Raw genomic sequence first — 16,173 nt, 5'->3', positions numbered from 1 at the left:
TATGCCGAAGTGTCGGCGGAGAGGCAAGCGTAGACAGTCATAAACCAAATCGGTTAATGATTGTCATGTTGGCCTTCCTTCTCTGACTTAACCAGCAGACATGATCTTAACTGTTGACTTCATCCACATTATAAACTCAAATTAAAACACCATGCTATTTCTTTACCTTCCTTTTGTGAAAAGTAAGCATACGAGTAAAACGAATTAGGACCCCAACTTGAAACTGAGGATTGGCCCCTCAATGGATGCAGTAGCCCCCCGCCACACACTACGGAACTAATATCAGGTGAGGGACACGTAGCTACCGGAGGTATTTGATGGGGACTCATCTCGACTCAGAAGTGTTTGTAACAAATTCCAAATACTAGCCGTTGTTGTTTCGTCTGTAAAACTTTGTCCAAGTTAGATTTTCTACCTCACTTTGAACGTGATGGCAGGGAACTTCTGGCAGAGTTCGCATTAGTAAGTATTTTATAAATGCACAATATATTTAATATTTTATTCAGGAAGATTTGGCTTTGTTATTGAGCCGCGGCGTTGTTAGCAGCTGAAAAGCTAGCTAGCTAGCTGTAGTACTTGAACAGTATTACTCATTCAAAACGTTATCTCCCTTCGTCCTTGCTTATAAAATATTGAACTCTGTGAGTAGCAGTATAATTAATAGATCTTGGAATATTATAACGACACTCTTGTAAAAGCTAACAAGCACAATGATTAGATGGCCAGCTAATGTTTTGAGCTAACGTTATCGATAAGTCACCTACCGTTAGCTGACTACTGCAGCCACAGTAGCGATAATGTTAACGTCGGCCTTTCAGGTCCACTCCGTTGATTTTTAGCAGATTTTTAGCACCAGTTTGGTGCTTTGCAGTAAAAGTGAGTCAGTTTCATTATTTAAACATGGTAGCCTTAGGCCTACACACACTTGAAATACTCCGATACATTGTTATACAGAACAATACCTCACTCATCTTACACGAAGAACCCATTCAATTATGCTAAATGTGCCCTGTGTCTAACATGTGTCCGAATCACGAGAGATGGCCCCTCTTACAAAGGTCTGATGGCGCTGTCATCTGTTAATATCACTCTACAGTTAGGCTTGTGCTGTGATTTTGCTTGAGTGAGTTGTAATCCTGTTGTTTGGTGGTTTGTAAGCTTGCAGTGGGTCTTGGACAAACAAGACCTGATAAAGGAGCGACAAAAGGACCTGAAGTTCCTGACGGAGGAGGAGTACTGGAAGTTGCAGATCTTCTTTGCTAATGGTAGTTAGCATCTTCAAGCTGTTTAGGAAAATACGTCTATGTCAGTAATTGATCATTTCCAAGCCCAGTTGTAATGAAACTCTGTCCTTTACATGCTCTTATCTTCTGAAATCCACTGATAAAAAAAATTCAGATTTAGGCAGGACACTCTGACAAGAGCAGCTATGCGGCACGCCATCAACTTGCACTTTACAATTGACCTTGTGGGGTCTAGGAATTAAGTGGTGTATATACAATAAAATCTTACAGCAAGCGTGGTGTGCAAAATCACTTGACCTTATGAAGCCTTGTGGGCTTTTATGTGTACCCATCCCTAGACCACAGGTGTGCAGAGGTCTGTCAGTGGACTGTCTTCACTCCGTGTGAACCCAGAGGGGCTATTGGCTCATGAACATTAGGGGTTTGATTTTTCTCCCTGTTTATTTCAGTCATTCAGGCCCTCGGCGAACACCTGAAGCTCCGACAGCAGGTCATTGCCACGGCAACTGTTTACTTCAAGCGCTTTTATGCCAGGTGAGCTACTGTGGTTGACATGGTGGGAGGGTGTTGCTGGTATATGGATTGGTTGAAACAAATTACTGTAAAAAGCATGGACATCGTAAGCTCATTACAAATGTGAAGCGACCAGAATGAACCACAACATGGAGTAGATTTAACTAAATCTGGGCAGACCTGACCAATATTATGTTATGTCTTTTTAAAAAGCACTAACTGTGCAGAATCTTGCGTATGGCGGCTCTCATTTTGACGAATACTGGCTTCATTTCTACATAACGGTGGGGCACGATGCCGTACTCTCCTTCCTTTTTACAGGCGTTGTTGTGACACCAGTCTTTGACCTTTGACTCCTGTCTCTGCAGGTACTCTCTTAAGAGCATTGACCCTGTGCTCATGGCTCCTACCTGTGTGTTCCTTGCATCAAAAGTTGAGGTAGCTATTCTCAGCCTCTGGTGTTTTCATGTAATTCAGTACAGAATTCTCCTTACTTACTTTTTATTGTTTTATTTCTTGTTTTTCCTCACACACTCTCCTGCCTTCTTACTTGTTAAGGAATTCGGTGTGGTGTCCAACACCAGGCTCATCTCTGCAGCCACCTCTGTGTGTAAGTGACTATTAACTCCAAACACAGTAGAATCTTGCTGGTGATAGATTTCATCATCAAGCACTCAGGAAATGCTTGATAAAGAATAAGAATCAGAATAATTTTTATTGGCAAGTAAGTTCACACATACAAGGAATTTTCTTTGGCATTTTGGTGCATAACAATAAACATAGTAAGCCCTACAACTCAAGAAACATAGAAAAAAATATATAAAATAAATATATACAGAATATGTTAAAGTGGAAATGAAAGAGCTGTACAGATTTTGCAAAATATGAACCATGGGATGTGCAAAAGTTCACAGTATTATGAGTAAGAGTATGTGCCATGTGCAAAGAAAATAGAAAATTGTAGGTAATGTAACACATTGAGTCCGAGTGAACATCAGCTCAACATGCCAATGGTACAGTTTGAACTCATGGGTAAGTCACTGTGAAACTAAACTACTTTTGTGCGTGTGTCTCCTGATGTTTTGCAGTGAAAACACGCTTCTCCTATGCCTTCCCCAAAGAGTTCCCTTACAGAATGAACCACGTAAGTAAAAAGCGTTTGGATTGCCCCAGTTGGCACACAATCATTTACCTTGACTGTAATCTAGCATTTAAATCCATCGAATATCCACGACTTGCAATAGATTTGTGAATAGAGACACAGGATGGCTGAATAAAACCAGACTGCTTTTGAATGTGTGCCTTGTTTAGTTTCTGCAAGTGTGTATGTATGTGTGTGTGTGTGTGTGTGTGTGTGTGTGTGTGTGTGTGTAAACCTCTAAGTAGGTTTAAGTTCATGCTTCTATGCGAGTCTGCTAGATTGTGCTTTTGTTATCTCTTTGCCTGTGTGTGTGCCTTCACAAATATCAAGTGTGTCCATATTAGCGTGTGCGTGCATGTGCATGGCCGTTCCTGATGGCCTCCCCTCCTCAGCACAGCTCCATTAGTCATGCTGGCTCTGGGAGCTTTTGGAGGGGGGCCACCTCAGGCTGCCCGTGGCGTCACATTCCGCCCAATGTGTTGCCACCCACCTGCCAGAACTGGCAGAGGCGTGTGGGTGTGCGCCACTAGCCTGGCACCCCCCCACCCCCACCCCTACCCCACCCACTCCGTCTTCTCATGCCACTGCCAAGTGGTCTGCTATCGCCCAAGCAAAGTTATTTATTCTGGTATCCAGGCGATGGTTGATGGGCGAGGCAGCCATTGCTCGCGTTCCACCTGTCCAAAGGGCTTGTGGAACATGTATTGATATACTGTAAGCACTGTGAAGTGATTAGCGGCGATAGCACATCCGCTCAGCAACACGCTGAGGCACGCTAGGCAATCCTTCATATCGCTACCGCTTTGCTGAGAGCTTGGGTTGTAGCATAACTTGTTTCTGTCTCTCCCCCTTGTGTGTCCTGTCTCTCTGCCTGTCGTCATCCCTTCCTCTTCGTCTATCTACAGATACTGGAGTGTGAGTTCTACTTGTTGGAGCTCATGGTAAGAACGTTTGGCTTGATATTAAAATGCAGTGTGATCTAAAGAGGCATTGTCTCGTGCAGTTGCTCTACTATGACAGTCAGGAGAGAATTCATGAAGACATTCTCTGCCCTGACCTCTGACCTCTGACCTTGGCACCATGTGTGTCCTGGTGGACCTAATTCTGAAGATTGATTTGATTGATGGAGGGAGTCAGTCATTCTTTTCTTCTATCTTTTACAGGACTGTTGTCTGATTGTCTACCACCCGTACAGACCCCTGCTGCAGTATGTTCAAGACATGGGGCAGGAGGACATGCTGCTACCTCTCGCCTGGTGTGTGCACATCAGATAGAGAGCCATAGAGTGTGTGTGTGTGTGTGTGTGTGTGCGCCTAATGCCAGTCTTCTACAAATGTATTTGCCAGCACTGTGTTTGTGCAGCCTTCCCTCTCTGAATGATGGTGAGTGTATGGTTTTTGAATGTTACATAATGTATGTAATGTATGCATCTCCTTGCAGGAGGATAGTAAACGACACGTACAGAACAGACCTCTGCCTGCTGTACCCTCCCTTCATGATCGCTCTGGGTAATTTCTGCCCCCCTTGTATTCAGCAATAACACTCTCTATATGTAGATCGCATATATCCTCTTGTTTTGATCATTGTTATCCAGTCGGTCTGGGTGTCACGTTAAATATCTTCCCCCCCCTGCTTTCCTCCTCCAGCCTGTCTGCACGTGGCGTGTGTGGTCCAACAGAAGGATGCCAGGCAGTGGTTTGCTGAGCTGTCTGTGGACATGGAGAAAGTGAGTGTGTGTGTGTGTATATATATGTATAAGAAAATATCTATAAATAGATATAATCAAAGTAAAGCCACAATTGAACTTCAGTGAATAATTCAACTTTAATCTAACCGCATTGACATTTAAAAGTATTGGGAGTAAGTTGAATGGAAGATGCAGTTGTAAAAACAGCATGATGATATTCATCTACACACACTTGCATATGAATCATCCACAAACGTATGCACACCCACACACTCATAACACTGTTAGTGTTGCAGTGATGCTGCATCTAATTCACCCACCCTGCTTAAAGCAGATCTGCCTCCAGAATATCCCATCTGTTGCTTGTCGTGCTGTGAGAGTTGTGACATGCTACATGTGTTTGTGCGCGTGTGCAGATCCTGGAGATCATTCGAGTCATCCTGAAGCTCTACGACCAGTGGAAGAACTTTGACGACCGGAAGGAAATGGCTGCCGTGCTCAACAAGATGCCCAAGCCCAAGCCTCCACCTAACAGGTAACCTGTGTGAAGCCCTCTCAACTACAGCCACTAGCAAACCCACAGAGAGCGTGTTTCAATCACCCAACAGGTAACCTGTGTGAAGCCCTCTCAACTACAGCCACTAGCAAACCCACAGAGAGCGTGTTTCAATCACCCAACAGGTAACCTGTGTGAAGCCCTCTCAACTACAGCCACTAGCAAACCCACAGAGAGCGTGTTTCAATCACCCAACAGGTAACCTGTGTGAAGCCCTCTCAACTACAGCCACTAGCAAACCCACAGAGAGCGTGTTTCAATCACCCAACAGGTAACCTGTTTAAGCCCTCTCAACTACAGCCACTAGCAAGTCCACAGAGGGAGTGTTTCAATCTTCCTCTCACCAAGGATTCAACTGGGAGGCCACAGTCTAGCTCTTTTGAGTCCTAGTAGAGTGTAGATGTTAGCATCCTAGTGCTAAGAGGTACACTGAAGGGCAGTTATTACCAATACTGTATCTTTAGTGTTTTACTTTAGTCCTCATCATCCAATATAAATTAATGATGTGCATATACTGTGTTAATGTAGTGGAGAGCAGATTTGAGGAGATAAGCAGTCATATAATAATGATATTTATGTTTCTGTCTGCTGGGTGAATTTCTGAAGGAATTCAGCTGCCTGATTTGATAAGCACTTTATTTTCTGTGCGCTGAGGGCAGATCAATAGGGAGTAGTTTAGCATAGCAATGGACTCTGGAGAGTACCGTCTCTGACTCTGCCCATCTCTGAAACACAGCTGTTTCAAGATGGATGAAACCGTGTATTCCACTTCATTTCTTTTGCGTTAATATATTTCTTTGAAACGGGATTTCACTAATTTGCCTCTTTTGTGTCTTCCCTTCCAGCGACGACCAGAGTTCCAATGGCAACCAGAACAACTACGGCCAATCATAGAGTTACTGCCAGCAAAGCACCCAAGAGCCATCCAATCAGCACCCCCCCCCCCTCTCTGCCCCGCCCCCTATGCACAGTCTGAGGGGGAACATGACCCCTCAACCTATCAGAGGAACAGAAGCAGAGAAACAGACTCATATTGTACCTGTCCTCTGATGATCATGTGACCTTAAGGGAGGGGGGACAGCAGACCAGACTATGTTGGGGGGGTTAAAGCCTTGGATTGGGATTGGGGTGATGGAGTGTGGAAGTGGTAGTTATGCTTGTGGAGGGAGGGGGGTGTAAGAGAAAGTTGATGATCCTGACTTCCTTGAATAATCCCACAGAGCACCTGTTTTAGTGGGAGTTCAGTGGGAACAAAGAAAACTTGATCATTATTGTGTGTGTGTGTGTGTGTGTGTGTGTGTGTGTGTGTGTGTGTGTGTGTGTGTGTGTGTGTGTGTGTGTGTGTGTGTGTGTGTGTGTGTGTGTGTGTGTGTGTGTGTGTGTCGCCCTATGGAGTGTTTTCATCCCTCAGGGAGTAGAGCAGTCCTTTTCCTTTTGTGTTTCTTCTAAATGGACACGCACACCACCAGTTGGCTGGCAGGCTGTCTGTAACAGCAGTCTGATTGGCTGGCAGGCTGTCTGTAACAGCAGTCTGATTGGCTGGCTGGCTGGCAGGCTGTGTGTAACAGCAGTCTGATTGGCTCTTTGAATGAAAACGTCAAAGCCATGAGGAAGCAGAGCCTTAAAGTTACTGGACACTGTTTTGTAATGTATGGTTGAGGGGTCATAGGTGTTCATTGGCAGGGTTTGTGTGAAATGTCTTCAGTTCTGTTTCATCATCTGACCCAGTCCCCTTGATGAACCATCCCTATGTTGTGCCCTTTCTTTTTTTTTATTTCCGTTTAATGTAATTTAGCGTGGAATAAAAAATATATATATACATAAATATATATATATCAATCACTGATCAGCCCAAACACATTAACCTCTATTTTATGCTGGTATTGATGTACTGTAGTAGTTTGGGTGATTTTTAAGCAGTTTTATTGTGGTGTGATGGTGACTTGGTGGTTGAGCTGATGTGACATTCATTCCTGTTCTCAGATCAGTAAAAATGTGTGTGTATGTGTGCATATGTGAGTGAGAGAGACTGAGACATGGGCCTTATCTACAGTTCTAGCCACTGTTTACCACTGACACTATAGGGCCTCAACTATATGAGATGACCAGCTATGGCAGGCATGTTGAAAACATCATCATACAGGCCCATAGTCTGCTCCCTTTCTTATTGCAAAGTAAATTTGACTGTTGTATTTAGAGATTCGTCTTCATTTCTGCCGTTGCATGTCTTTTTTCCCCCGCTCTGATATGTCTCAGTATGTGTGTTTGGGAATGCACTGGAGAGATTCTGAGGATTTGAGGACAAACCAAAATACCACCTGGTCACTTTTGTTGATCTACATTAGTTTACGTACTTACATACGTTTTCATGCATTCTGGTTTGATGTCTGATATATTAGTAAAAACTGCCCTTCGTTGGTTTTGTTTTATGCTCTTAAAGGAGTACATGTTTTATTATCCCATTTTGTTTTCTTTAAGATGCAGCTCGAGAATCGTTTTCGCACAAGGTTGTTAATTATTTAGCTCAACAGCCAATCAAATTACATCCCTCCCTTCCGTACTCCTGAAGCACCTGTGGTGATTGGCTGGGATGGATTATGGCTCGGTCCGAGCCACTATATTTGTTTCCCTTCTACAGAGCCAAGGCTGTGTACGAACGCTGGAGTTTTCTGACAGCAAACACTGAACGGACAGCTAGAGGAGCAACTCGCTGAATTTGACAAAAAGTGTACGGGATTAGAATCGCGGACTGCATCTCTCACTGCATTTAACCTCCCCTAGGGTGAACGTTTTTTATAAGTGGTCAATATTCGAACTCACCCGGATCCGCGCTTTTATCACCAACGACGCTTTTGTTGTTACTTGAAAGTTGGGCTAAGTTGAGCGATGTCTAATAAAAAAAATCAACCATTGTGGTACAAATATTGTGTTTCACAAGCGTCTTTATGTCGGCGGCGGTTACTTCAGCAAATGTCCCTGACGACTAGGAATGTGACTTGGGCTCTGAACATCATTAAACTGCAGCATAGCGACACCTGCTGTAAGTGCATCGTCGACCATTTGTTTACTTTTGCAATAGGAACGAAGCTGTTACGCAATATCCAGAGATGAAAGCGCCCTGTAAACGGGAGCGCTAGGTGGGGTATTGGTTCTCTAATGGACTAAGCGCTGATTAGTTGAGGTGCTGGAGTGTGATGAGTGATTTTTCAAGGGTAAGCGGCGATAGAGATTGTAACTTGTATGTGTGTGTGTCCGTGAGGTGGGGGTGAGTGCTGAGCGATACACTCCTCGTGACGTCACTCCTCATTCAGACAGCAGCGGTGTTCGGCTGCGGAGGATGCCGACCCCGACGCGGGGACGACAGCCAGGCGAGATGCCCGCTACCCCCGAGCTCCCCAGTCCCGATCCGGCCCTCGCCGTGCACCACTAGCACCCATGAAGCCTCCCTTGCTGAAGCCTGAAAGGGCCAAAGGGCGGAAAAAGGAGACGCAGAAAGAAGAATGTACTGGAGAATAGGGTTCGCCTGGTCTCCCTCCTGTGTGGTTGACTTCGGCCGGAATCAGAGCTTCTCCTTCGGCCTGTGCGGCTCGGATGAGCAGTATTCATTATATGGGTACATCATCGCCTACCCCTTGCAGGACTACGCAGGGATCATGTCGGCGCTGGGCTCGGATTCCTGGTGGAGGAAAACGCTTTATCTGACCGGGGGCGCTCTCCTTGCTGCCGCTGCCTATCTGCTGCACGAGCTGCTGGCTATTAGGTACCAAACACATTCTGCCTGGCAGAAGAAGATCACGACTCACAGCTGACTCCGTGTGAATAATGTTTTGGGAATTTGGTTATGCGTTAAATACCGACCTACGTGAGAATTCTGTTATTCGTGATGTATATTGTGTAATTTTGCCATCTGAGGGAGCTGGGTGCGGTGGGGGTTTGGCGAGAGGGGGGGGGGGGGGGGGATGAGCAGGGGGAAAAAACGTTGAGAATAGCGCTCGTGAGTCTGTGAGTCGAGTAAACGTGATGCAACTGCCCGTTTGAAGCAGAGTCCGTGTTTCCCTAATGACTCGCACGAGCGGAATTGCCCAGCCTTTTCGGTTGTTGTAGACTGCTCGTCTTCAAAAGGATGGGCACGACTCTAGTCAGTTTGGAAACTGTGCTCTATCCACGGCTGGGTGCAAAATAACAATAGCGCGTTTGGTACATTCGAGTAAGCTGTCCAAAGAGCCTATTTCTGGCACCGAATGATTCAAGGACAACAGTGCTACGGGGGCATTTTGTGCCAAAGATGTCTACTCGTGTTATTGTCGAGAGCGGTCCCGGAGGAAATACTGCAGTTGTGTCAGAATGACCTCTATCGACCTCTCACGTGAGAGCACAGATGGTCATTAAATGCACAGCCGTGGTCAGTAGGCTATCGAAAGAAGAAATATAAGGCTTGAGTTGAAATGTTATGCCTTTGCATTTAGGAGAGAATAGCAAGTCCCACACGCAGCGGACAGATAGCCTAGACCTACACACAGAGACATCTTGGGACACCTACAGTGATATGAAATTTGCCGTAATCCACATCCCATACTAAATGTCAGAAAATACATATAGATGTAAAGGTCATGTAAAAGGTTATAATGCAATAGTCGTTAACCTAGTCTACGATAGACTCTCATGGTTTTCTCTTGTGAAGCAACCTTGAAATTCAGTTTATATTCAATTTCATCATGACTGTTTGACAAATGTCGGTGTATCAATGCCGTTTTAAGGTTTGTTTGAAGGCAATCTGAGTTCAGCCGGTTCACATAACAACAGACTTCAGCAAACATGGCAGAAAATGTTCCATGACGCGAGTTTGAACATATTTTTCAGCACCCTTCCGAAGCGAACAGCTCCCATCTGTGCGCCAGGCACTCACGCACTTCAGCGCTTTCAGGTTGTCCCAGGAGATGCCAGTTAAAAAGGAAAATGAGTTTATGTACAGCTGATGGTGAAATAGAAGGATATAGAGAGTCACATTTGCACTACACTATACCTGAACTAAACAGACCAGGCGATTTGGTCATCATATGCGTTTTGGAGTGGAGAAGTTACGAATTTCAGGCCTTAGCAAAAAGGACCACATCTGAATTTCTTGTACATTGCACATTGAAAGTTAAAAATAGCATTGATTTGTTCAGTTGCCTGCATTCACAGACTCTTAAACTTACTTGAGATGACGGGATTGCTGCGATTTTGTTTTGTTTTGTTTTGTTTTGCTTTTTGTTTTGTTGTGGTCCTAGCTGAGGTGCACATCACAGTAGAGGCGACACAACTATTCACTAATCACTAATCACTATTAATCATCTACAGTAAAGCACCCTTGAGGACATTCTTCAGTGCTCCCAAGACATTTAGCCTGTAAATACACAAGGCCAGCGTGAGTCTCACACTGACCCCCAGCCATCTGTGCCTCACAGGAAGGAGCAGGAGCTGAACTCCAAAGATGCCATCATCCTTCACCAGTTCTCCCGGCCCAAGAGTGGAGTTCCCAGCCTGTCCCCCTTCTGCCTCAAGATGGAGACCTACCTGCGCATGCTGGGCCTGCCCTACCAGGTGTGTGTGTGTGTGTGTGTGTGTGTGTGTGTGTGTGTGTGTGTGTGTGTGTGTGTGTGTGTGTCTGGGTCTGGGTCTGGGTCTGGGTCTGTGCGTGCGTGCGTGAATGAATGCGTGCGTCTGTGTGTGTGTGTGTGTGTGTCTTTTCTGAAACTTGTGCTCCTTGCAAACATCATTTAAATGGTGCCCAGATTCTATGGGGTTGTACCATCATGTGGTGCAGTTAAGTCCGTATAGTACTGTGCCCAGGCTATGCCCGGCTGCACTACAGCTGTGCATTTTATTTTTAATCCAACAGCATTAATGCAGCTTCATCTTTCTCTATGAGTTGAAAGGCTTGTCTGCAAAACCTTGGCATGTTCTGGAAGAATTCATCCGGATATGAATAACTTGCATAGTTTTGCAAAGTTTGCCCACTTCTTCAATCTGTTCCTAATCTGCTTTTCCTCCTTTTCCTTCTCCTCCCCAGAACTACTTCGACGGGAAGTTGTCTCCGCAGGGTAAGATGCCATGGATCGAGTACAACCAGGAGCAGGTGTTCGGCACGGAGTTCATCATCAGCTTCCTGGAGGACAAGCTGGGCATGACCCTCAACAAGAGCCTGACCCCACAGGAGAAGGCCGTCTCCCACGCCATCGCCATGATGGTGGAGGAGCACTTCACCTGGTGAGAGACCCAGCACTGCACAACACACACACAACACACACACACACACACACACACACACACACACACACACTACTTCTGAGAGACTATCACTGCACGTATAGTGGATGTGAAAAACACACACACACACACACACACACACACACACACACTACTTCTGAGAGAATATCACTGCACGTATAGTGGACGTGAAAAACACACACACACACACACACACACACACACACACACACACACACACACACTACTTCTGAGAGAATATCACTGCACGTATAGTGGACATGAAAAACACACACACACACACACACACACACACGCTACTTCTGAGAGACTATCACTGCACGTATAGTGGACGTGAAAAACACACACACACACACACACACACAGACACGCTACTTCTGAGAGACCATCACTGCACGTAAAGTGGACGTGAATAATCTTAAGAGTCCCTCGGTACACATCAGATTGGTAAAATGAGAACAAGTGTTTTTTAACAGGACAGTAGTGTGTTCCGAGAGGTTGAAATTGTTGTTCTGTCCAACTCATATTGGGTACTGCCATTGGAGAACATGAGTATTGGCCTGTACAAGTGTCAAACAGGATGCGCCAGTATTTCTGCTTCCTTATTGCAATAGACAATGCTATGAGCACTCATTGTTAGGAGAGGGTTAGCATATGAGGAGTCAAAGACAGTCAATATTATACACACAGGAGATATATACACACTTATATACTGAGAGTGTGTGTGTGTGTGTGTGAACAGGACGATAGCATACTGCCAGTGGATTGATAACCTGGAGAAGACAGAGGAGATATATACACACTTATATACTAAGAGTGTGTGTGTGTGTGTGTATGTGAACAGGACAATAGCATATTGCCAGTGGATTGATAACCTGGAGAAGACAGAGGAGATGCTGTCGGTGAGCGGGCCCCTGAGTCACGTGCTCAAGTGGATCCTGAGTCACCTGACCAGCGGTATCGTCAAGCGTGAGATGTTCGGCCACGGCATCGGACGCTTCTCCAAGGAGGAGGTGTATGCACTCATGGAGAAGGACATGCGAACCCTTGCCACCCTGCTAGGTAGCTGTGTGTGTTTGTGTGTGTGTGTGTGTGTGTGTGTCTGTCTGTGCTGTGTTTGCATGTGAGTTTTTATATCCTGTCTGTATCAGGTGTTGTTTTAATCCCCTCTCGTCCTCATTTTATATTCATCATAGCATCCACACTAACATCTGTTTCTCATAATGATAGAATGGAGGAATCAGTGTGATTGTATGAGAAATAAAACTCACATCCTTTAGTAGCTGCCACACTTTATCTCTGTATGTTGTAGGACCTCATAGTCTGGCCAGTCCTGCTTTGACTTCATAGCCTGCCAAGAGAATATTAGAATCAGTGAAGTGAAGAGTTTATCCAGTCAACTCATCCGAGCCTGGGCTCAGCATGTGACCACTGCCGTGCCCTTGGGCTCCAAAGCCTTTATGGATAACAAGTAGCAAAGCAAACCAACAGACCTCCATACAGAACAAATAATCACACCACTGAATCCTGGCATTGATGTCACTTACATAATTTAGACAGCAGAGTTAGAGAACCAGAGAGCAGAGATTGAGTGAGAAAGTGGCTTTGATCAATTTTGTCAGGGCAAATAAGCAGCTCTTCTTCTGACCGTTATTTTGATAAATCAAAATGGAACCTACTGTTTTAGTTTCCTGCTGTAGAGACATAGATGTTTTGTGCTCCATCATCTTGCAATGGTATGTAACCATTACATATGACATCCAGTAGTCTTTCAAAACAGGTTACAAAATTTTACTGCAGTGTCACAGTGCTGCCCTCCTCTGGCTCAAAGGGTGAATTACAGCCACTAAGGCAGTGGTTTGTCACTGATTTTGTAATGCAGGTTTTCCTGAACAAAACAGTAGAGCTTCCACAAAGCCAGAGCTATTCATTTAAAGTCAAGTTGACTCTAAGTAATCTGTTGTAGACAATGATATTTTAAGTGCACAATAGTTTGACAACTGCATTAACATCCTGTATATTTCTGGGTCAACAAAAGGTCAACAATAATCTGGTATTTTTATTTCTGCTTCTTTACATGTCCCAGCACCTACTATTCTTATTCTAAGTAATTAGCTATTTGCCATAGATTGACGATAACCATTGTTGCACCATGTGTAGGTGACAAGAAATACATCATGGGGCCTAAGATGTCCACGCTGGACGCCACGGTGTTTGGCCATCTTGCCCAAGCCATGTGGACCCTGCCGGGCACTCGTCCTGAACAGCTGATCAAAGGTATTGATTGTTTATCCCGCAGTGACCAATCTACAATCACAAGCAGACAAAAACAGTGACTGGATGACTTTGTCCGGCAAATCTACAGTAATATTCATAGTTTATACCACCGAAGCCACACAAACTTTGGTGAATAGTGTGGTGGTGTTTTATTTTTTTTAAATCCTGTTTAATTCATTTTGAAGCAAGAAAAAAATGAATAACTTAATGCTGAGCATGTGAGAGGCAAGCATGTTACTACAACATATGCCCTCTGACCTTTAACCCCTGTGACCTCTCCTCTGTGCAGGTGAGCTGATCAACTTAGCCATGTATTGCGAGCGCATCCGTAGAAAATTCTGGCCCGAGTGGTTTGTGGATGTGGACGACTTCTACTACGACGGCTCTTTCGATGACAGCACCGAATCGTCCTCCCACTTGCTGGACCTGGGCCTGTACTCACGGACCGACGCGTCTAACACACACACGCACACACACACTCCCACACACTCGCTGGACTCCAACCTGCACACGCCAGACAGCGACCACACGGGCCAGTCGCTCTGCGACTCCGACATGGACACAGAGGTCTCAGAGACGGATCAGCTGAAGGGTTAGATTCCCACAATGCCTTGCACGGACCCCTTCTGTCTCCATTCGCCAACCCCCCCCCCCCCCCCCCCCCCCTCCTTCTCCTGCCTTCCTCTTGGAGGGGTTGATGACTGCATCACAAAGACCATGTTGGTGAAGATGATGAAGATGACGAGGATGATGGTGGTGGTGAAAACGAAAGCATGAAAGCATCAGACGAAAGCAAGCAGGAGCTGAAGAGAGAGAGAGAGAGGGGGAGAGAGAGAGAGCGGGAGTCGATGACACCGTTGCCGAGTAACCCACGGTCAGATGCCACCTCGGTGCAGCCAGTTATTGCTACGGCAGCATGTCTACAGAACATCCTTCAGTCGTCTGTTTTTACAGTTTTATAAAGTCTGAGCCTCTCATTGGACCTGGTATGGCACATATATTATATGTTAATATAAAGGACATGAGCTTAGTACCACTCCTAGTTCCAATAATAATGTCCATGTGATATTGATATGCCTGTGTAGAAATACTACGGCATACTCAAATGATCTCACAAACTCGTACTTATTGTCTGCATACTGTTTGTGACCCTCTTCAGTGCGTGCTGTGTGTGATTGGACAGGTCTGCTCGCTGCCTGTTTGTGATTGGACAGGTCTGCTTGCTGCCTGTGTGTGATTGGACAGGTCTGCTCGCTGCCTGTCTGGAGATGTGAATGACCTCTTCAGTCCAGACAGCAGCTGATGTTTCCAGAATATTCCGCCCTTTGGTTTGTTCCACTCTCTGAGAGATCAGTTTGCACTGAAATGATTAACAATCATTGGAAGACGACTGAGCAAGTTTGATAACAGAATGTGACTCTTAATGGTTGATTAATTAATTAATCAATCTATTTATATCATTAATAGTACAATTGATAATGAATTCATTACATTAACGATAATAACAGTCATTAATAGAAGAACAGGCAACATGAAGAGCTTGTTTCAGTGACATCTTCAAGCAGGATCTGAGCGACCATCCCTACCCTGCAAACAGCATTTGATCTAAACCAATTGGCTTTTAAAACCCTCTGTGGAACTGCCTTGCCTTTTAAAAGCCCATGCATGTTTCCTGTACAAGAGGCCTTCAAGCAGAACAGTCTAGAAGGGAGTGAGGGGGACAGGGAATTACAAAACAAATGACGAAACACACCGGACCACACAAGAAGAGGGTGCGCTGGGCTTTGATTTTTCATTTTTGTCCATCTGTCCTGTGGTGTCTGTGTCTGCCAGACTAAATTGCATGCCGGTTTGTCTCTTAGTTTTCTCTGAAGCGTTGAGCTGATAGTACCTGTGATGTGTCCACTGATGAGAGAGCGAATGAACGAAGATCTCGCTGATGATGGTGTGAGTGGTGTTGTCTGTGTTGTCTCGTGTCGGATGGATCTGTGTGGGTGTTTGTCAGGCCGCAGACACCCATAAGCACCCATTGAGAGAGATGTTGTGCTGCCTTTAGGGGCAGTTAGCAGAGATAGCGACACTCCTCAAAGCGTCTTGTGCATTTGTGTAAGCTGTTGGCCAGTTTCTTGAAGAAATGCTTAAGTTCTTGGCAGCTTTATTTCAAAGACTGTGATAACCAACAAGGAATCGAAGGAATCCACTGTCACATTTCTTCCCCCCCCCCCCCCCCAAGAATATGTTGACACATAGTGACGCAAAATTGTGGAAAAAAATGTTAATACAAATCTATTTACAAATTCTATTTAATCCTGCAAATGACCAGTTGTCTACAAATCCAAGTAGCATTGTTGTTTGTGACGTTGATGTTGATTTTAGGTGAAGTTTCTTGAAGCCTTATGATATATAGATGGCCCCCTGCCAACCCAGCGCGAGGGCAGTGCCCTCCTTCAGCCAGTCTGAGGCTGAGTGCGATACACTTGGCCAT

The 16,173-nt window shown here is 45.1% G+C and overlaps 2 protein-coding genes across 2 annotated transcripts; both read left to right on the top strand.

Annotated features, from left to right (window-relative positions):
* Positions 1-298: 298 nt before the first annotated feature.
* ccnc (cyclin C) lies at positions 299-8,063 on the top strand. Its single transcript, XM_012815763.2, has 12 exons — positions 299-462; positions 1,159-1,265; positions 1,694-1,778; positions 2,126-2,195; positions 2,316-2,367; positions 2,846-2,901; positions 3,804-3,839; positions 4,062-4,153; positions 4,339-4,406; positions 4,545-4,624; positions 5,002-5,120; positions 5,987-8,063. Exons 1-12 carry the CDS (start codon positions 431-433, stop codon positions 6,033-6,035), a joined length of 846 nt encoding a protein of 281 aa, XP_012671217.1. The 5' UTR covers positions 299-430; the 3' UTR covers positions 6,036-8,063.
* A 93-nt stretch (positions 8,064-8,156) lies between these two features.
* faxca (failed axon connections homolog, metaxin like GST domain containing a) lies at positions 8,157-15,392 on the top strand. The gene is made up of 6 exons (XM_031581542.1): positions 8,157-8,901; positions 10,589-10,724; positions 11,194-11,390; positions 12,256-12,473; positions 13,572-13,688; positions 13,978-15,392. The coding sequence occupies exons 1-6, from the start codon at positions 8,642-8,644 to the stop codon at positions 14,283-14,285; spliced, it is 1,236 nt and encodes a 411-aa protein (XP_031437402.1). The 5' UTR covers positions 8,157-8,641; the 3' UTR covers positions 14,286-15,392.
* The last annotated feature ends 781 nt before the right edge of the window (positions 15,393-16,173 follow it).

The sequence above is a fragment of the Clupea harengus genome, chromosome 15 (genome assembly GCF_900700415.2).
Source record: "Clupea harengus chromosome 15, Ch_v2.0.2, whole genome shotgun sequence".
Lineage (NCBI taxonomy): Eukaryota > Metazoa > Chordata > Actinopteri > Clupeiformes > Clupeidae > Clupea > Clupea harengus.
This window is presented reverse-complemented; position numbering and strand designations above follow the sequence as displayed.